General features: G+C 35.9%; 2 protein-coding genes and 1 pseudogene across 8 annotated transcripts in view; 2 read left to right on the forward strand and 1 right to left on the reverse strand.

The window, feature by feature from the left end:
• Positions 1-11,190, forward strand: part of TFG (TRK-fused gene) — a 36,956-nt gene extending 25,766 nt beyond the window's left edge. For 2 of the 7 annotated variants that reach the window (XM_006916554.3, XM_025050098.1), the window contains exons 7-8: positions 6,887-6,985; positions 10,386-11,190. In XM_006916554.3, the coding sequence (XP_006916616.1) occupies positions 6,887-6,985; positions 10,386-10,765 (479 nt within the window). In that variant the 3' untranslated portion in view covers positions 10,766-11,190. Of the gene's footprint in view, positions 1-6,886; positions 6,986-10,382 lie in introns of all 7 variants that reach the window. The other 5 variants (XM_006916553.2, XM_006916555.2, XM_006916556.3 and 2 more) reach the window with 3 other exon arrangements.
• A 265-nt stretch (positions 11,191-11,455) lies between these two features.
• ABI3BP (ABI family member 3 binding protein) overlaps positions 11,456-22,172 on the reverse strand; it is a gene marked incomplete at its 5' end in the record, with an annotated part of 234,390 nt that continues 223,673 nt past the window's right edge. The window contains 5 exon segments of the mRNA XM_025050066.1: positions 11,456-12,645; positions 13,971-14,093; positions 15,335-15,496; positions 16,076-16,105; positions 16,881-16,960. Of these exon segments, the coding sequence (XP_024905834.1) occupies positions 12,530-12,645; positions 13,971-14,093; positions 15,335-15,496; positions 16,076-16,105; positions 16,881-16,960 (511 nt within the window).
• Positions 19,465-19,583, forward strand: LOC112483641 (annotated as a pseudogene).

Genomic DNA, 22,172 nt, shown 5'->3' on the forward strand with positions numbered 1-22,172 from the left:
GCCTGAGTGAAGATATTACAGCTGAACCCAGCAATCTATCAAGCAAAGACCAGAATATAAAAGCATGACAGCTGTGTTCTAGCAGCAGCCACTGCCAGGCCACCTCCCTGCACCTGGAACTAGCAGCAGGCCCCAGAAAAAACTATCGGTGTCAGACTACAAAGCAGAGTATCTACAGTCCAGAGAACTGAAGAGACAGCTTTTGAGTGGCAGACACACGCTGCAGCTAATCTCAGTGACAGGGGCGGAGATAAAGAAGCAAGGCAGCTGAGGTCTGGCAGTCAGTCACCATTACTGGGAGGAAAACAAAGCTGCAAACACACTAGCTTTCTCTCCCAACCCACCCTGCCCCATCCATTGAGGCTGATTCCAGCATAGGCACCTGGGACAATTCAGGCAGTGCGACACTGGAACTGGCTGCTCGGGCCAGCGCTGGGCCTTCAGGGGCTTGGAACACTGTCACCCACCACATTCTCCTATGGGGGTGTTGCTCTGAGACTGAGACAGCCTGGTCACAGAGGAGACACCCACTTCCCCAGGGAATAAAGGGCAACTTTTGCCCAGCAGAGATCTGAGAGGCCTGGGCAGTGCAGGAAGCTTATGTGTCACCTACTGGAAACAAAAGAAAAAAACCTTTTTTATCAACCTGCTAAAGAGACATCACTCTTAATAACAAAAAAGCAGAGTTCATTCCCATAATCGCTTAGGAGGAGAAATAATTTGTCAAATACCATGAACAACCAGGGTAACAAGGCAGCTCAGAAAGAACATGAAGTATCTCCAGAAAATAAGTACATGGAAATATGTGATTTAAGTAACAGAATTTAAGATTGCAGTTCTGGGGGGAAAAAAAAGAGAGGCAAGAAAACTCAGGCAGTTTAATGAACTCGGAAATAAAATTAACGAAAGCAGTACTTTGCCAAAGAGATTAAAACTTTAAAAAAGAACCAAATAGAAATTTGGGGGCTGAAGAACTCAATAAAAGAGATGGAGAATGAAATAGCAAACTTAGGAAATAGAGCAGACCAGGTAGAGGAAAGAATTAGTGATATAGACAAATCTGGAAATGATGGAGATGGAAGAGAGAGTTGAAGAGTGGAAAAAAAAAACAAGAACTATCTGACTCCATCAGAAGGAGCAATGTAAGAATGATGGGTATATGAGAGGGAGAAGAGAACAGAGCCTATTCAAATAGTCGGGAACTTCCCCAAAATGTGGAAACAACTGAATTCTTGAATCCAAGAAGCAAACAGAACACCTAACTCATTTTATGAGGGAAACATACCAAAACCTGGTTAGGATAACACAAAGAAAACTAGACACCAATATCTCTGAGGAATACAGATGAAAAATCCTAAACAAAATACTAGTACATTGAGTACAGCAAAAGATTATACATTATGATCAAGTGGAGTTCATTCTAGGGGTACAAGGATGGTTCAACATGTGCAAATCAATCAATGTGATATACCACATAAAGGATAAAAATTATCATATCAGTAGGGGCAGAAAAAACATTTGGCAAGATACAACATCCATTTATGAATAAAACACTTAATAAAATGGGTATAGAAGGAAAATACCGCAACATAATAGAGGGCATTGATGGCAAACCCTCAGTTAATATACTTAATGGTGAAAAACCTTTTCCTCTAAGGTCACCACTCTTTCACCACTCTTATTCAATATAGTATTGAAAGTTCTAGCTAGAGCAATCAAGCAAGAGAAAGAAATAAAAAGCATCCACATTGAGAGTGAAGAAGTCAGATTGTCCCTTTTTGCCTACCACATGGTTCTTTATATAGAAAACCCTAAAGACCACCAAAAACCATTAGAAACAATAAACAAATGTAGTAGAGTTGCAGGATAAAAATATCAGTGTAGAAAAATCCATTGCATACCTATATACTAACAATGTAATTTCAGAAAAAAAAAATTCCTCTTCAACTGCAACAAAAAGAATACAGTACTTAGGAATAAACTTAACAAAGCATGTGAAGGACCTAACCACTAAATATTATAAGACATTATTAAAGAAATTGAAGAGGACACAAAGAAATGGAAAGATGGTTCATGTTCATGGATTGGAAGAGTCAATCAACATGGTTAAAATGGTCATATTACCCAAAGATATATACAGGTATAATGTAATCCCCATCAAAATCCAATGGCATTTTTTAAAGAAGTAGAACAAAAATTCATCAGATTTGTAAGGAATCACAAAAGACCCTGAGTAGCCAAAGCAATCCTGAGAAAAAAAAGACCAAGGTTGGAGGTATCACACTGCCTGCCTTCAAATTATACTACAAAGTGACAGTAATCAAAACAGCATGATATTGGCAGAAAAACAGACACATTGACCAGTGAAACAATTGAAAACCCAGAAATAAACCCACATACATATGAACAAATGATTTTTGACAAAGGAGCCAAAAATTCAGTAGAGGAAAGAAAGCCTCTTCAATAAATGGTGCTGGGAAAATTAAAAAGCATTGTGCAAAAGAATGAAACTAGACTGTTCTCACCATACACCAAAATTAAAATGGATCAAAGACCTAAATAGAAGACCTGAAACAATAAATTGCATAGAAGAAAACATGGGCACTAAACTCATGGACTTTGGTTTTAAAGAGGATTTTGACTTCAAAGGCAAGGGAGGTAAAAGCAAAAATAAAGGAATGGGACTGTATCAAAGTAAAAAGCTTCTGCACAGCAAAAGAAACGATCAGCAAAACAAAGAGGCAACCAATTGAATGGGAGAAGATATTTGGAAACAAAGCCTTTGATAGGGGCTGATGTCCATAATTCATAAAGAACTTATACAACTTGACAACAAAATCCAATTTAAAAATGTGCAGACGACCTGAGCAGATTCTTCTCCCAAGAAGACATACAAACAGCCAACAGACATGTGAAAAGTTGCCCAACTTCACCAGCTGTTAGGGAAATGCAAATCAAAACCGCAATGAGATACCACCTCACACCTATAAGAATGGCTTTTATCAACAAAACAAGTAATCAGTACTGGAGATAATTGTAGGACGAAAAGGAACCCTCCCTCATAAACTGCTGGTGGGAACGTAAATTGGTATAGTCACCATGGAAGATAGTATGAAGGTTCCTAAAAAATTTAAGAATAGAATTATCATGTGACCCAGCAATCCCTCTGCTGGGTATTTACCCTCCAAATTTAAAAACATCCATTAAGGTATATGCACCCTTATGTTCACTGCAGCATTATTCACAGTGGCCAAGACATGGAAACAACTGAAGTGTCTGATAGATGACTGGATAAAGAAGAGGGTGGTACATATATATAATGGAATATTACTCAGCCATAAGAAAAGATGTAATACTGCCATTTGCAACAACATGGATGGATTTTAGGATTATCATGCTAAATGAAATAAGTCACAAGAAGTTGAGAAGCATATGATTTCACTCATGTGGGATATAAACCTAAAAGCAACAAACTGGACAAACAACCCGTAGACACAACAGTTTAGTGGTTACTAGAGGGGAGGTAGATAAGGGTAAAGATCAACTACATGGTGATGGAAGGAGATTTGACTGAATGGCAAACACAATGCAGTATACAGATGTATTATATTGCACACTTGAAACCTATGTAATTTTATTAACCAGTGTCACCCCCAATAAATTAAAAAAATATTTTCCATCTACAGTTGGGAGTCATTGGATGCTGAGGGCCGACTGTATGCATTGTTCTATGCCATTTCCTATAAGGGACTGCAGATTTTGATATCTGTAGGGAGTCTTGGTACTAGTCCCCTTGCAGATATGGAGGGATGACAGAAGTTTTGGAGGATTCAGAAGTTCTACTTGGATTTCTGACTGCGTAGGGGGACAGCATCACCAACCCTGTGTTGTCCAAGGGTCAACTGTAGTCTCTATTTGAATTTTCCTAATTGTCTCATAATTACCTTATTATAATTGGCAGCTTGTTCAAATATGGAATCTTAACGAGGTTCATATTTTCCATTTGATTATAGTCTTGTCTTTTTTTTTTTTCAGTAGCTGTCACCTCTGCATGTTTCCAACATCAAAACTGTATGTTGTCCATTGCTCTATAATTTACACCAAAACATAGATGCTTAAAACATTTATTATATCATTCAGTTTCAGTCAGGGATCTGGAAGTTGCTTAGCTGGGTAGTTTTGGCTCAGGTTCTCTCTTGAGGTTGCAATCATCTAAAGCCTACTTTTAAGATGACTCCCTCACATGGTTGTTGGCCGGAGGCTTCAGTTCCTCACCACATGGATCTCTGTCTCTCATAAGCTGCTTGAGTGACCTTATGAAATGGCAGCTTTCACCAGAGTGAATGATCAAGAGGGTAAGGTAGAAGATGACCTGTCCTCAGAAATGTTATTTCTGTAGTATTCCATTGGTGTACAGGTCAGCCCTACTCAGTGCAAGAGGGGACTACATAAAGGAATGAGTACTAATGTGTTTTTTGCTTATTCTTTGCTCATTTGTGGATTGTGGTATTAATCTTTTTAATTTCTAAGAATAGTAAATAAAGGCTACCAACCCATTGCTATTTATTATACATGTGCAGGAGTCATTGAGAGTCATGGAGGCTGGCTACCAGTTTGTGTAACAAAGTACAGTCCCAGAAGTCTCACTATTACTCTTTGCTTCATGTTACTTTCTTTCTTCCCTTATGTAATAGGTTTTATTACTTTTATTTCTGAAATTATAAAACAGCTTATATATCTACCTATCTATATGTATATATACACACTTATTGAAAACATAGCTTACTCTAAACTATTTTTGCACTTTGCTTTTTCACTTAATATATCCTGTAGCTCTCTCCTTAGAAGTATGTGAAGTTATTCCTCCTCATTTTTATAACTAAACATGGACTTCTTATTTCTATTTCAGAATACTGTGACAGAGTCTCATTTTGGACTTGAATGCTATGTTTAAAATAAGTAAAAGGAATATTTTGTAGAGATAGGAATAACTTTCAACCCAGGGGTGGGATTTTCATAATGGGTTTATAGCAGATTAGAAAAAAAATAGTGTTTATCCCACTTTAAGAATAGTTGTACCCTTTTGGTGTTTATTGAGGAAAACAATTATGCTTTTTTGAGTGGCAGTTCCTTAGAATCATTGATGGCAGTGATCTACTGCTTGGAGCCTTAATCTCAGCCTTTCTGATGATACTTAAGTTAAAATTTGTATTAAATGAAATACCATGTACAAAGCTCCTTTTAAACTAGAGCTCTAGATTTATACCTGGGTTCCAGTGATGGTTATGAATTATCTGTGATGTGTTGACCCCAGTTAAATTGCTTAATCTTTCTGTGTCTGAAATAGAGCTTGTTAATGACCCCCTTGTATTTATTTTACCCCCTTGTATTTATTGCCTGTTCTTTGCTCATTTTTGTATTGTAGAGTTGTTTTAATTTCTAAGAATTAGAACCCATTGTCATATGCTATGTGTATTTCTCCCCCCAGTCATATTTCTGTACCAGATTCTGGTCACTTCTAAAATTTAATTATGAAATATAAGCCAGGATTAAAGTGGTGTCTTCTAAGGTGATTAACTTCTGTACTACCTTTTGTACTATCTCCAAGTCTTAAAAAACCATTAAGAAAGCATCTAAGAAACTTGTCAGTTCTTCTCAGTTTTTTATTTTATTTAGGAGGAGGATTAATAGCTTAAAAATAGTTAAAGTACATTTTATTTCTGCCATAAAAAGCATATAACTGCTTGCTAGGAATTAAGCTGGCTATAAATACAGGCATATCTCATTTAGTGATGCAGTACATAAGGCTGAGCAGCCAGTCTAGTAGAGTGGGCTCTCCCTATGCCTTCATCTCAGCCTGTGAGTGCTGGCTGCCTACTGCACCTCAGTTTGAGTGGCACTAGATAATGCATTGACTTTTTCAGTAGTTATCTCTTTCTGCCACAGGTATGCTGTTTATCTATAGTCTTTTGATTAACAGTAGGTAGTTTGGATATTTTTGAAAGAATCAGTCAACATTTAAAAATGTAAATACTAGCTAGATATTAAAATGCTAATTTTATTGCTATTCTAGGCATTGGATCTAGCTAAATCTACTATTAGAACAACTAAAGTAGTAAAGATGAATGAACTGCCAACAGATATATGAACTACCAACAGATTGTTTGAGAATCACAGGTAATAAGTATCTAAAAGGTTTCTCTAGGAACTGTGGTCTTCTGCCCCCAGATGGTACTGTCATTTCCAAGTACACATCCCCTGTGTTAACGAGGTCTAACATTATTACAAAATGCAGAGAGGAACCATTGAGGTTTTATCAATTTCTACATTATTGGCTAGGATATTCAGATGATGGAAAAGCAAACTGTTGTCAAGTGCCAAAGGTATCTTTGAGATCTGGAATGAAAGATATCGTTGAGTTCCTTGCTACCAGAGTCCATTCATATGGTAACAGAAAAAGTTTCAAACCTTTAGATGACAAATACATTGTTTTGGGAAAGATTCGGAAGCTATTAATGGTATATGTCCCTTTTTTCAGATTTTTATTTATTGATTTTTGACTTGATTTTTACTGAACATTAGCAGTGCATATATCTGTTGGCAGTATAGAATTCGAAAACATTTGTTTTCCTGGAATTTACAAAGTAAACATTAGTGTTATTTGCTGCTGATGAGAGTTCTCTACAGTTAATCCACAATAGAGCAGCCACACTTATTGTTTATTCTTCAGATATTTAAAGAGGAACATACACATTCTTGTGTCTTTTTACTCAATGTGTTTATGTGTTTGGTGGCGAGAGAATTAAATGTGCCTTAAAAGTATTTTTTTCTGCCAAGTTAAACCTGCCTTTTTATTTTTTTTATTTTTTTTATTGGTCCTTTTTAGGTCAGATATACCAACAGTACCCGCAACAGGCTGGTTATGGTGCTCAGCAGCCGCAGGCGCCGCCTCAGCCACCTCAGCAGTACGGTATTCAGTACTCAGGTGAGCAGGTGTCCAGAGGGAGCCTGGCTCATGGTGTTTGAGCTGTTGCTGTACTTGTTAAACTTTAATCCATTCTTCTTAATTCCTTGATTTATAATACTTAACATTGTCACAGCAGATAGTAGTTATTTATTGGGGAAATAACATTTGTTTTAAAAATATTTCATATAAGTATCTTATTTTAAATCAACATTTCAGTTTTCTAGTGGGCAAGTAAAACTTATTGTAGGTGATTCTGTAATAACTTATGTACAAAGCAGTTTTTAATACCAGCTGTCCTATAGATGTGATCAATTTATCTAAGTGACTTAGAACTGCAATAATGCAAGATTTCCCCCATCATATGTAACACATAATCCTAGTGTACTCTTAGTACCTTGAAAATATTAACAGTTCCCTCATACATGAAAAGGTGATCTTTTATTAAATAAGAGCAAAATTAAGCTACTTAGGTTTTTAAATCTGAAAAGTACCAGAATTAGCCCCCCCCGCTCATAGAATCGTGTGAAACATAATTCAAGCAACAAGGAAATACAGTTTTAAAAAGGCATCCTGGGTATTTTGTTTTATTATCTGACCATTAAAGATTATCCATATTTAAGTATGGTAAATCTCTTTAATGTAGCTTTGAACATATTGATTATAATTCGTTTGTTAGAGTATTTGTGTTCAATTCTCATTTTACAGTAAAAGATTTTAAGTATCAAATTCCAACTGTAGTTAAAAATAGTTTGCCTAAGTTGAATCTTGCCTAAATTCTATTTTATGTAGTTTTGTAGTATAAACCAGAGCAGGAATTGGTGAACTATAACCCACATACCAAATCAGGCTTGTCCCCTATTTTTTTTGAGTAAAGTTTTATTGGAACACATCTATACCCATTGATTGTTGTCTCTTGCTGATTTGGCATTATAATGGAAGAGTTGGGTAGATGCAGCAGGCTGTGCGGCCCACAAAATCTAGAATATTTGCTGTCTGATCCTTTACAGGAAAAAATTTTTTGTCCGTCCCTGAACTAGACCATAAAGTTGTAGTTTGACATATATTAACCCATATAGCAAGTTTTGTTTGGATTATATTTGCTATAGAGTGATTTAACCTGTAGCTGCTAGTTTTTAATTATCTAAAATAGGTGGAGTGAATTTAAACTTGGATTATATTAGAGGGAAGATCATTTTTAGGATATAGTCTTTTAAAGTAAAATCAGAATGTTACAAATTATGTAAATTGTAGAAATAATAGAAATCAGAGCTGAAGAGACCTAGACATCATCTAATAATAATCCAGGGGATTTCAGCCCTCAGTGTGTTTTAGAATTACCTAGAGACCTCTTTTTTTTATTTGAAAGTTACAGGTGCCTGGGCCCTTACTCCCAAAGATTTCATTTTCATTTGGTCAGGGGTAAGACTCAGGCTTTGATATTTTAAAAGCATTGCAGGTCATTCTAAAGTACAGCCAGAGTTGGAGACCACTGATCTTTTCCCATACACTCATTTTATAAATGAGGCAACTAGGGTTCAAAGAAGGTGTGAAGTATTGAAGGACACACAGCCATTCAGTGGGGTTGCTAGATCAATACCCAGTGCACTTGAATTTGCAGTTACTTATTTCCCTATCTCATTCTGCATTCTCCAGCCTGGATCAGGGGTTGGCAGACTTTTTTTCCATAAAAGGCTAGATAGTAAATATTTTAGGCTTTGTGGACCATGTGATCCTTTGTCCTATACTATTCATTTATTCAGAACACAGTTTTATTTCTTGAAATTTCTGGTGGTCTTCACCAGAGTTGCTCATTTTTCAAAGGAGAGCATGGTGGTAGGAGGGAGACTATACACATAATAGAAGCATTGCCACAATGGTCAAAGGGTCCAGTACGTTGCTAATGAAACAGCACCTTAGACTCTTACGGGTAGAACCTCTCTTGAGAAATAATTAAGGATTAAGGATCTGGTTCTTTCCACTCAGTTAAAAAGCCAGTTTAGATTTCAGTTGATGAAAAGGCAGGGTCTTAAGTTGAATAGACAAGTTAAAGCTGAGTCCTTTTGTTTCTCCAAAAACTTATAGAAAATTTTTTTTTAATTTATGTAGGAGATAGGAGAAATTGTATGACATTCAAGATTTGAACATGAATTGACTTTAGTTCAGTATTTAGATGCTACCATAAGTAAAATGCATTAGATATTTACTTATTAAAAATTAAGCTTGCTCTTAATGAGTTTAGTCAGGGTCTCCACTCTGAGTAAAATTTAGTTCTTTTCAGATTACCTTTATATTTCTAATTCCACTAGTTTTATTAACTTGAATTTGATCGGGAGGTATGGGAATAGTCTCTGTTTGGAGACTAAGTGGTATTGGTAACATTGGACCATTTTTGACACTGTTGGTTTGCCAGTTTCCCTCTGACTTTTTCCAGTTTTATTCATGGACTATGTCAAAAGGCTTTCTTTCATGAGTAAATTTTGAACCCAGGTTCAAGGTGAGTTCAGAATATACTCAACTTCATTCAATCCTTTTTTTTTTAAATGCAGGGTTGGACGTATTTTAATAATTTTCTTATGTATCTGGTATTTAATGCTGACAGGATTCCAGTCAATGGAGAGTTTTCATTGCAAGTAGCTGCAGGTGTGTTTCATGGTAGAGATAAAAGTTTTTAGTGAAGCCGACTTTTTCTTTTTGAAAACATTTACATCCTTAGTATGTAATGAATATAAGATGTTGATTTTGTGGGGCAATATGGTATGCTTTTTGTGTGTTATGTTGTTACTGCTAAATAAAAAATTTAAGTTATAAAGGCAAAAGAATCAGATACCAAATCTAAAATGAAAGGTTTTAAGGGTTGTGAAAATGGGTACTTAATGTTTATTCTTAAATGGCTTAGGTTTTGTTTTTATAGAGTGACTAAATCTTTAAAGCATCTCAGTAGCACAATAAGATGTATTTGTAGTACCATCGTTTCATTAAAATTTTCATTTTCTGCAATGTGTTTTTATTTGGTACTGTTGTTAAATAGGCCTTCCCTCAAAATCAGGTTAGTGAACAGTTTTTGCATTAATTCCAGCCTTTATCATTTGCGCATCTACTCTATATTAGGAATTATGCTAGAATAGGCATTTGCTCTTAGGTAATATATAATCTAGAATCAGTTGTAATGAAGAAATACATGTATAGTGGTTTCAGTTTAAGATGAAAGGATTTAAAAAAAATTAGAAAATTTTTGATACTACTTGGTCTTGAAATATATAATAGAATTTACTACTCTACTTGTTTTATAAATACTCAGGAGTAAGTTTATTAAATTTCTCATCACTTTTGGTCCATAACAGTAAAGACTGATTCCCTGGAAAATTTTCACCAACAGAAAAATAACATATATATCTCATTTATTTTGCCTATTCAGCAGGCTATAGTCAGCAGACTGGACCCCAGCAGCCTCAGCAATTCCAGGGATATGGCCAGCAACCAACTTCCCAAGCACCAGCTCCTGCCTTTTCTGGTCAGCCTCAGCAACTGCCTGCTCAACCGCCACAGCAGTACCAGGCGAGCAATTATCCTCCACACACTTACGCTACCCAAACTTCTCAGCCTACTAATTATACTGTGGCCCCTGCCTCACAACCTGGAATGGCTCCAAGCCAACCCGGGGCCTATCAGCCAAGACCAGGTTTTACTTCACCTCCTGGAAGTACCATGACCCCTCCTCCAAGTGGGCCTAACCCATATGCACGTAACCGTCCTCCCTTTGGTCAGGGCTATACCCAACCTGGCCCTGGTTATCGATAAAGAGGCACAGCTACAGGGATGAATGTAGCTGCTAGCCGTTCACCTCTCAAAAGACTCCAATACTATTTTAATTTGTATTCGAAGTTGAGAAATTTAAAAAGCAGAGCATTTTTTTTTTATGATATTGTTGCTGTTAATTGAAAGTATAATTTGCTAGAACAAAAAAGACCAAAACAAAAGTTTTTTCCTCCCCTGCTTAAAAGTATAGCAGCTTCCTAGTAATTTTGGAACACTACTCTTACATGTGTGTAAAGTGATTGACTTTCTAGCTTGCCTTGTCCAGAGGATATTAAAATGATAGGTTGAAGTTTAGCCATCTTACTTGGCTTTTTTACTATTAACATGATGTACTAAAAGTAGATCCCTTCGAGAAGACTAGATATTATGTAACATTGAAAGGTTAATAAAGTTGATTGAATCCATTAGTGGTTTTGTAATTTAATTTAGTTACTAACATATGCATGAGAAAAACAAAAAACAAATCCTTATTGATGTTGTCTGAAAATGAAGTATAGATGGTTTAACTTTAATACTAACTATTAACTTACAGTGCTGTTTGAAACTTAAAAATAGATGTCACAGGAAATTAGCATTATATATAAACACAGCAGATAATAGTATTAAGGGGGATTTGGTAGATCCTGAATAACTGATTTTCCTTATACAGAGGAACCTTTCAGAAATAAAGAACTCAGCCTTAAAAAAAAAAAAAATCTCTTTATTGCAGAGTTTCTCCTTATTTGAAAAATATAGACTGTAGCGTTGATAAAATTGAAGCATGTTGAAAGGTAAGCCCAAGGTCCTTTCAGAATGAGGGCAACAAAGCAGCATTCCCACCTCCCTCCCCAAATGAAGAAAATACCGTTTAAATAAAAATGAATTTGATTTTCAGTACAGGTTGAGTTATGAAAACATCCTCTGATTCATTCCTACAAGTCTTATGTGTAAAAATATAGTAAATCCTGTAAAGTGGTAGCATTCTCATCATGCATCTTTTTGTGCTCGGACTTCATTCATTCTCTGCATACAGCTTGATTAGAATTACATTAAAAACAATATGAAGACAGTTGTTTGAATATACTTTGTTAAGTATAGTTTGACAAAGTATATTCAGACATTGTAACATTTCTGGATAGAAAAAAATTATTAAAACCGAATATATTCTGAATTCTATTTTTAGCTGAAATGAAATTTACTGATTCAAACAATCTTAACTTACAAATATTTAAGGAAATGTGTATTCACATGATTCAGAAAAGCTATTCGACTGTTGCTGATTAGTTTAAATAAATGTATTAGGGCCTTTTTTTCCCTTCATACATATATGAAGATAATTTGATCTAATAAGTTAAACCAAGTAGAGATTTATGGAATTAACTCACCAGTAGGAAGAATATGCATTAATAAAAGTAATTTTTTAAAAGTATATTAGTTTTTGATGTTAATTGTTATAAAAGTATCTCAGAACATCATTACAACAGTGTGATAAATAATATACAGATGATCTCATAAAATACCATGAATAGGGAGCCAGCTTCCCCAAAAAATGTTACTGTTAATATCTTGCTTAAAAATGACTTTGTAAAACCTGATAAATATTCTCAGCAATCTTTCTAATAAACATCTAGTATTGCTATCAATTAAATTTTAAACTTTTATACATAGTAAACAGAACAGCTTTAAATGAATGACAAATACCATAGTGTTTCCACTTATTTTTTGCCGTGATGAAACAGAAGGCACTTGTGAACATGATTGCAGCATCTACCATTTTCCAGGAATTGTAGTCCCACATTCATACCACTGAACGTAATTGATTTGGGTGTGACCACCAATTTCTCCAAATTGAACAGGTTCCTGGCGAACTGCTCTGAAATAGCCTAAGAGGGAAAATAAGTTAATTTTAATAGCTACTATGTTACATTTTTGCTCTCACCACTCATAGAGTGGAGTGTCATTGAATGGCTGAAAGTTACTCCAGGTGAAGCAGTATTTTAGAAAATAGCAACAGAGGCTCTGGTGTCTTCCCTGAAGTAATAATGGATGGCTAAACATCTGCTGACCTGAAACTCCTCGACGTCTCCCTTAAGTTGACGGTGTCTGAGAAACAAAGCTGGAAAGGGACAGGCATCAGAGGGATTTTGTTTTTTGACTGTCATTGACCACGTTCAGTATATTCTCTTATCTGAAAGTGTACTTTTTGCACATCACAGACTTGCGGTGGTCTGTGAAGAACTGACCTGAATAAAGGCACTATATTTACTGCAATGTTAAGAAACAAAAGAAGGGTAGTTCTTAGATTGCTAAATTTCTAAGAATTAAACTTAGGCAAAATCTTTCTTCAAGCACCCTACACTAAATGATTAAAAGCTTCTCTTTGAATGTAAAATATTATAGAAATATACACAATTTATAATTGTGTATGCTTATATAAAGTATGCTTTATATTTAATTACTTTGTGACAGTAGTTTCAACTTTCTGTGTTAATGGGTTCACAGATCTTATTAAGTCATCTTTTACTATGTTTGGTATTTTTAAGTGTGCCATTGAACAAAACGTGTTGCTGAAAAGACTAGTCAAATAATTTTAAAGTATTTAAAGAACATCTCTGTGATCCCCAAGTAATATGGACATTTACCTTTTGCCCTGCCTGGACAAGAATCTTCATCTTTTCAATTCTCAGTAAGCATCTTAGTACTAATGTGTCTTCAGCATTACAGTGGTTGTTCATTTCTTAGCAGAATTGTTCTATTTTAATTGTATTTCTATGATTAAGGCAAATACATTTTTTTAAATTTTATTTTATCTGTGGTAGTAATAAAGTTTTCTTAAATTTGTCAAAGGAGTTAAATGCCCATGTGCTCAGTATTGACAAGACCCATAAAAGTAATATATTAATGCTTTAAGTTTAGGAAACTGCTCTGTCAGCCGTTTTTGCAAATTCGGGTTTTCTTGAAATAGAATGCATTTATATATATGCCTGTAATATTCCTTGGCTCTAAGGAATATAATCTTAGGTACTGGGAGGAAAGTTGAGAATCTTATTAAGTCTTTATATTAAGGTCTTATGAATTATTTTTCCCCCAGATAATGAGAATACTAGTACTACAGAATTATTTTTAAAGTGATTGCTTTTCTTAGCTTGAATTCATTTTGGGTTAATTATGAAACCCTCTTGCTCATGAGGAGCCCTAGAAAACATACCTTTTTTGGTGGGTAACTGATCAGAAGTCAGTTGCAGTCCTGTGCGTCCATCTAAAAATGAGTCCACAAACTGGCAGTGGTCTTCTCCATGGCCTCTTTGATCGCCTATGTTATAAAATTTTCCTGAAGAGCCAAAAATTAAAAGGATCATAAAGTGTTTTCTTTCATATGGGATAAATCTAAAATAATGAAATTGTTTAAAATAATCAGTCTTTCCTGTTCTTATACTTTTTCTCCCCTTTCACCCTACCTAGTTCAAGCTGCCAGTGTCTCTTGACTAAACTACAGAATAGCCTACTATTCTTCCTCCCCTCCTCCTCCTCCCATGTACTGCATCTTTTAAAAATGTAACTCAGATGTTACTCTCCTATAAATCTCTCCAACAATCTCCTATTATACTCAGAATAAAACCTAAAGTCTTTACCTGGTTTGAAAGTTCCACATGATTTCACGCTTCTCTGCCTGGTCTTCCCCATACTGAGCCTTAGTCACACTAGTGGAACTGGCTAGGAGTGTTCCTGGCATTGCTTTTCCCTCTGCCTCTAGCTTTATCCCTAGGTCTTTGTTTCGTTGGTGCCTTCTCAGAATTTTCTAATTCACCGAAGTGTTACCTTTTCAGAGAGACTTCCCCTGACCATTCTAACTAAAGAAGCTTCCATTCAGTTGTTTTCTTCCACACTTTTAAGTTTCTTCAAAATAACTACATGAAATTCTTATTTGCATATTTGTTGTCTGTCTCTTCTTACTAGATCGTAAGTTATAAGGCAGGAATGTGTCTCGTTTGCTGCTTTGTCCCCAGCACCTAGGACAATGTCTGAACAAAGCAGGTACTATTTGTTGAATGATTAAACAAATGTCTACCTTTCTATATTGGGGCCAGCCTTATTTATTTGTTCAAAATCTTTATGAATATAGAAGAGAAAATAACCCACTAAATCTGGAGCAAGGGGTTTTTTAGCCTTTCAGGCTAGTTGTTTTAATCTTGATCTTGTCTTTGGCAGACTGAAAATTTTAATTTAGTCATATTCTTTCCATAATTATTGTTAGAAATACTTATTATCAGTAGGCTTTTTGTTCTTGGTTGGCTGTAACAGAATTGAACATGAATGTGGCTAGTGTCTTTACATTCAAGTTTGCCATGTTGGCACTGTTACAAATTGCATTTTCATTATTTACTTTCTAATAGCATGTCTCAAATCCTTGTTTTCTAGACTTAAGTATTTCAATAATATCTTGCTCAAAAAGAAAACTTATTTACATCACACCTGACTGTCTGGAACTGTCCAAGCAAAATGCCAAGTTACAGAATGCTTCAAAGCATTACCTGAAGGACATGGCTCAAAACAGCCGGTAGCTCTGCTCACCTGTGAGGGTGTCGCTCAGATAAATCTTGTATCTGAGAGAGTTGCACAGCTGTACCCCTACAAACTTTTTATACCACGTCCTTTTGACATACTGTTTTCCCTTACATTCTGAGTAAGAGTCCGAATTAAAGGGTCTTTCGGTCCAGATGGCATCTCTTCCTCCTACATAAGAAAAACATGGGTTGAATTTAGTATCTGACTTTAGATACTGAAGCTGTCTTAAAAGCTTTTTGAAAAAGCAGTTTTCAATGTTTACTGTCAACTTACTGATACCTGGTTTTCTCCAATGCTGAATATTGGAGCCAAAAATATAGGAGTTTAAACACATAAATCTCCAATTAAGTTCTTGTTAATAGTGATATAAATCTTAAAGGAATATTTTTAGGTGTTAAATAGGCTATGCAGTGCTAGATGTAGACAGCATCCCAAGTAAATTTAGTTTTTTTTTTGCAGCATATACAATTTAAACAGCTGCTTTAATGTGATTTATTATTAAAAGTGGAAATGAGGGTGTTATAGCTTTACAATTATTAAATAGAAAATTTGGTACCTGAATGAAAACAAGTTTCAAAATATCCAGCTTGTTCCCAAAACATAGGCTGGGTAAGCATTCACACCTGATTGATATTCTAAGAAGACTCAGTGGACCAAAGTGAAATGGCTGAAGTTCTGCCATGTCTATATAGTTGAGTCAGTTTAGAAAAGCATGTGGTTGTGTTCACATTGAGAGCAGGTACTTACCAGAAACTGGCTCGCTCACTCTTGGATCCGCTGAGGAGAAACAGCAAATAATCAGACATTATTAGTTTCTAGTGGCACAGTGAAGAAAGTGAGTACTTAGAGTTGTTAAGAAATTTTACTTGCAAAATGGTATACTCTTGAAGAGTGAATTGGAATGTGTGTGGTTTTGGAACTTGTTCTCAATTGGAGAATCTCCTTCTGCCAGTTACTTGGGTGTGTTATTTGTGATTTGAGTAGTTAAAAGTCTTCATTGCTGTTCTAGCTTTCACTTCCATTTTAAAAGCTTCCTCTTTTAGCTTCACACAAAAACAATTGATGGTAAAATCACCAAGATGCCATGAACTGCATGCAGTTGATGTAAAAATTATACAAATGATGTTGTGTGTACAGATGTATCTCGTTAGGGAACTGGAACATGGGTCAAATAAGAGAATTTCACAGCTGCTTAAAATAAGTATCAAATGAATTCCCTTTCCAGATGTGGCTCAGCATGTCTGATATTTTGATTCTAGGCATTGATGTTGGCATACAGAGGAGCATTCATTCACTAGATTTTTGAGTATAGATTGAATACACTTTTTTTGGAACCGATACACCCTTTTTCCCCTGACATCAAAATAAATGAGGAAAAACATAAATAGTGTTTCCTTAAAGGTACTGTCATTAATTTGCTTTTTCCCATAGATGATTTTCTGAAATTCAAGAAACTCTTTACACAGTGTTAAGCTGGGTTTTAGGCAAGCTCTCTATGCAAAACATCTTGGCCCTTCGTGTTGTTGTTGGGAATTTCTCTTGATGTGATTACCTGATTCAGTACTGAATGCCACTGTGTTGCTGGCTGGGCCTTCCCCAAGTGGGTTTTTGGGTTTCACTTGGAATTCATAGCTGTATAGGGGAGAAATTAAAATAAAATTGTAGTATATTCTTCAAGGGTAAGAAATAACATTGCCTTGTTATACTAACATCCTTCTTGATTCTGTTTGAATGGACATATGTCCTAGAAACACGAGGGGAAAAATTTTACTTTCCAAATAGCTTGTCTAATATTTTGTATAAGAATATTATACAAATATTCAGACTAATTCCAGCAACAAGGGCCCTCCATTTTCTTTAGATGTTTCAGCTACTTCCTGGGGTAAAGGAGTGGAAAGATTCCTTTTTATTCCTTATGATCCCAACCCTGGGTAGAACCTTAGACTTAGGCAGTGTTCCTCATTGTGGGGTTTGAATTACCTATGTCAGAACTGCATAATAGAGTGGCAGTGGGCAAAGTTTATTTTAAATGCAGATTTCGTGTTCTATCCTAGCTACTGAATCATCGCTTTTTTTGAGGTGGTCTGGGTAAGAATTTGTAACAAATTCCTAAGGTGAATCCTATGTCCACTGACATTCGAGAACTACTAGACTAAGCTATGGGAACTGATGCACATGAAAATATTTCTTTGTGATGACTTCCTGGGTGTATCTCTTGGAACTCAGGTCCCTTGTAGATCACAGGAAACGATGGTATCTCCAGAATTGGGGGCATGGTAGTGTCACATGAGCATGAGCATAAGGACAGATTTCTTTCTCTATAAACCAGATTCATTGGGCCAGGCCCTTGATCCTTTATCTTTAAAACAAACAAACAAATAAACAAACAAAAAACCAACTTAGATCCCTTGGAATTACAAGTATGTTTGATTCTGGCCTTAAGAAGTACACATTGAATTGCTATGCTCTTTGACAAATTTCATTCATAGAATACTTAAGCAAAGCAAATTATTTTAAGAAATTCCAACAGTAAAACTATTTGCCATTTGCCTAAAACTAAGAGTTCCTTTCAGTAGCAGACTTAGCGGGAAAATATTTTGAATGTAAAATCAACTTGAGTCAGCTGTTAGTATTGTGAATTTCAGATTTGTACAGGCCTTTTGGGAGAAAATTCCCATTTTTGAGGAATTTGTAATTGGATAAGAATACAGAACAAAAAGGAGAAAGACATTTTATAAATAAGTGAAAAAACAAAAGGATGATAGCTTTTAGTTTGGTACAGAGGATACCAAGTGAGCAATAATAGAACTCTCTGGAGCTCAAGGAATCAGTTTTTTGACTACTGAGGCATTGCAGTAAAATACTGCTAGACTCTATATAAGGTAGATTCTAGCATTACAACAATGGCAAGCACTTTATGAGTACATGCTATATACCAGTCATAATCATTCTACAAATATAAAACAATACACAAATCCCGAGAGACCAATATTACCCTATTTTTTAGTTCAAAACTATCAGGCTCTTAACCATTGTACTGTCTGCTTTTACAAACTTTGTGAGATGAAGATTAAAATTTGCAAGCTTTTTAGTGAGAAGACTGCACATGAAAGCATTTTGTAAGCTAATCAATTAACACCAAGGTGCTATTGTTATTTGCAATGAGAGAATGCTGATATAAAACCACCCGTGTCACTCATTTAAGTAAATTGCATGTACTTAGGGTGTTTTGGCCTGGAATATTTTCTAGAGATGAAATTCTTCCTCAGAAGCCCGATGACCTTAAAACAAAAAACAAACCAGTATAATGAACTGAAAATGGAAAAAAAAAAAAAAATCACAGGCATCTGGACTGTGATTCAAGTGGGCAATGCACTCCACATTCCAGGCCATTGCCAAAACCTGTGCTTTGGCCAAGCCCGATTGCTGGAATCATTACTATATTACTATATCTTTTTACTTCACAGTTAATTACATTTCAGCTCTATTTGTAGTGTGGCCACAAATATTCATAAGCAACTTTTTGTTTTTTTTTGCCAACACTGATACTTGACAAGTTTTGAAGAAATCACTTTAAGTTTAATTAATGGCATGGGAACTAAAAGGCATATATTTTTGGCTGACTAGACCCTATATACACAAAGTATTTGAAGTAGCAAAACTTCTCAAGAAGCACATTCTTTTACAAGATTTATGACACGAGGTCTAAGAGTAATGTCTCAAAGAAAATACTGACTTTTACATAGGAAATAAGCACAGGATGCTGTTTTAAAATTATAGAAGACAATAAAAATAAGTCGAATAAAATTTTAAATAGATTTGAAAGATCAAGTTAAGGAAATTTTACAAATACTGTAACAAAAAGTCAAAGACATGAAAAATGAGAAAATAAATTGGATTATTTCAGGGAATACAATAACTAGTAGGTTCTAGAAGAGAAGTGAGGGGAAAATGAGGGTAGAAAGTTATTCTAGAAATTATATAATTCCTCAGAATTGAAAGACGTGGGTTTCGAGGTTTAAAAGGCCTAATGTATGCCCAGCAGAATGAAAAAAAAAGAAAAAAACTATCCAAAGCATATAAGTTGGACAATTTTAGAGTACTGGGATAAAGACAAGATCTTAAAAGTTTCTGAAGTCTACAGCTATACCACCCTGAACAAGCCCGATCCTGTCTGGTCTTGGAAGCTATGCAGGGTCGGGTCTGGTTAGTACTTGGATGGGAGACTACCTAGGAATACCAGGTGTTGTAGGCGTAGAAAATAAAAAAATAAGGGATTGTAAGCTGACAAGGTCCTTGCAATCTGTGAGGTCAACCAAGGGTTGCCTCACCTAAAAAAAAAAAAAAAAAAGTTTCTGAGAAGAAAATAGGTCCCATTCAAAGGATCCAGAATCAGAATAACATTTACCTCTTAGCATCACTGAAAGTTAGAAAACAGTGAAACAATTCTACAAACTGAATGTACAGCTACACAGAGCAATTTCCAACAAAACAGGTACAGAAACTAGCCAGGTGGCTCCTATACATTGGGCATAAGAGAGAACACCCACGTTGAAATGGGTAGGAGAAGTTGTGACACAGTCCATAAACCCTGCCCCTGCACAGCACTGTACAATCAAGTGAACCCCCAACTAGCAGCTTTCCTTTGAAGAGCAAAGGGTTTGGACCCCACATCTACCACCCTTTTAAGTCTCACATGAGGGATGGCCCCCCTAGACACCATGATCTAAAAGCTAATGAAGGTTGTGCCCATGAGACCTTCAAGAACATAGCATACAAGCACATGAGCACTTACCATGGCTGTCCCCTCAGGAATCGGTGCAGAGGAAGCAGGCAAAAATGCCCATCTCCCACTTTCCCTGAAAGGGATTTGTAAGCATATTTTAAAAGCTGCCACCTGAAGATGAAGCTTCCAACTTCAGCACATATCTAGTGGTTGGCTCTGATCCTCCCCAGAGACTGGGAAACCAGCAGACACCTTTCCTGCCCTTTCTGTCCAGCCTGCTACAACAATAAAACCAAATCATTGTATCTCCCTGGAAGGAGTTTGTACAAATGACTGGCACTCCAGCTTTTGTGGCTGTTGCCCAAGGGCTGGGCCCCAGATTACCTAGCTCTGAGAGCCAATGGGGCTTACATTCCCGAGTCCCACAGTACTATAGCAAATGAAGCAATTCTTTGAAGGTGCAGGAGCATCCCTTCCCTCCCCCCACAGCTATATCCTAGGCCCAGCACAGAGAGAGTATGCAAAAATGCCCATTCCCTGTGTCTCCCTGAATGGGGCTTTACTATATAATTTCTCATCTGCTACCTGAGGCTCCAGTTTATAAATAGCCTGCATCTAGATCCTCGCCTTTGGGACACTGATGTGTTTTGGCACACCCTCCACTACTGGGAGCCACTAAGGACAAGGAAGATGGTTTGGACAATCTCAGAGGTTTGAGAGACAACCAGGAGTTTGATCTGGGCTGATCGAAGAGGTTCATTTCCTATATGAGACCATTCTATCAAGACTGGGAGAGGTGGCCATTTTACCTAATATTTAGAAACCAACAAAGAGAATCAAAGAAAATAAAGAGGAATATGTTCCAAACAAAAGGAAAACCTCCAAAACAGATTTTGAAATGAACATAAGTGATTTACCTGAAAGTTCAAAATAACAGTCATAGAGATGTTGAGCAAGGCCAGGAGAACAATGCATGAATAAAGTGAGCATTTCAACAGAAAATATTAAAACAAGTGCAAAACAGAAAACACACAGCTGAAGAATACAATAACTGAAAAATTCATTGGAGGAGTTTAACCACAAACTAAATCAAGTGGAAGAAAGGATCAGCACACTTTAAGACTGGTAGAATTCAATCAGGCGCAAACAAAAAAAAATAGAAAAGAGTAAAGAGAGTTTAAGAGACATGTGGGACACCATCAAGCAGACCAAGATAGATGTTATAGGGGTTCCAGAAGGAGAAGAGAGAAAGGGACAGGAAGCTTATTCAAAGAAATAATTGCTGAAAACTTCCCTAACCTGGAGAAGGAAACACATCCAGATCCAGGAAGTACAGAATTCCAAATAAAGACGATCCAAAGAGATACACAGTGAGACACATAATTAAATTGTCGTAAGTTAAAGACGAGGGAATCTTGAAAGCAGCAAGAGAAAAGAAAACCTGCTATGCACAAAGGAGCCTCCATAAGATTATTAGATTTTTCAGCAGAGGCTTTCAGGCCAGAAGGAAGTGGCATGATATATTCAAAGTGCTGAAATAAAAACTAACCGGCAAAGCTGTCTTTCAGAATTGAAGGAGAGAGAGTTTCCCAAACAAAAGCTGAAAGAGTTTATCACCACTACACCAGCCTTAAAAGAAATGTTAAAGAAAATTCTTCAAGCTGAAACTAAAGAATGCTATATTAGTTACAGGAAAGTGTATGAAAGTATAAAACTCACTGGGAAAAAGTAAATATATAGTTAAATTCAGAATACTGTTGTAATCATGGTGGGTAAATAACTTATGAAGGTTAAAGGGTTAAAAATAACTATACTACAATAATTTGTTAATAGGTACACAATGTTAAAAGATTTAAATTGTGCCATCAAAACCAAAATGTGGAGGGGAGAGTAAAAATGTAGAGCTTCTGCATGCATTTGAAATGATTATCAGCTTAAAATTGATATTTATAAATAGATGTTTTATGTAAGCCTCATGGTAACACAAAGTAATAACCTGTAGTAGATACACAAATGATAAAAATAAGGAATTTAAGCATACCACTACAGAAAATCATCAAATCACAAATGAAGAGCGCAGGAGGGAGAAACAAACCAAAAGAATTACAAAATAACTAG

The sequence above is a fragment of the Pteropus alecto genome, unplaced genomic scaffold (genome assembly GCF_000325575.1).
Source record: "Pteropus alecto unplaced genomic scaffold, ASM32557v1 scaffold164, whole genome shotgun sequence".
Taxonomy (NCBI): domain Eukaryota; kingdom Metazoa; phylum Chordata; class Mammalia; order Chiroptera; family Pteropodidae; genus Pteropus; species Pteropus alecto.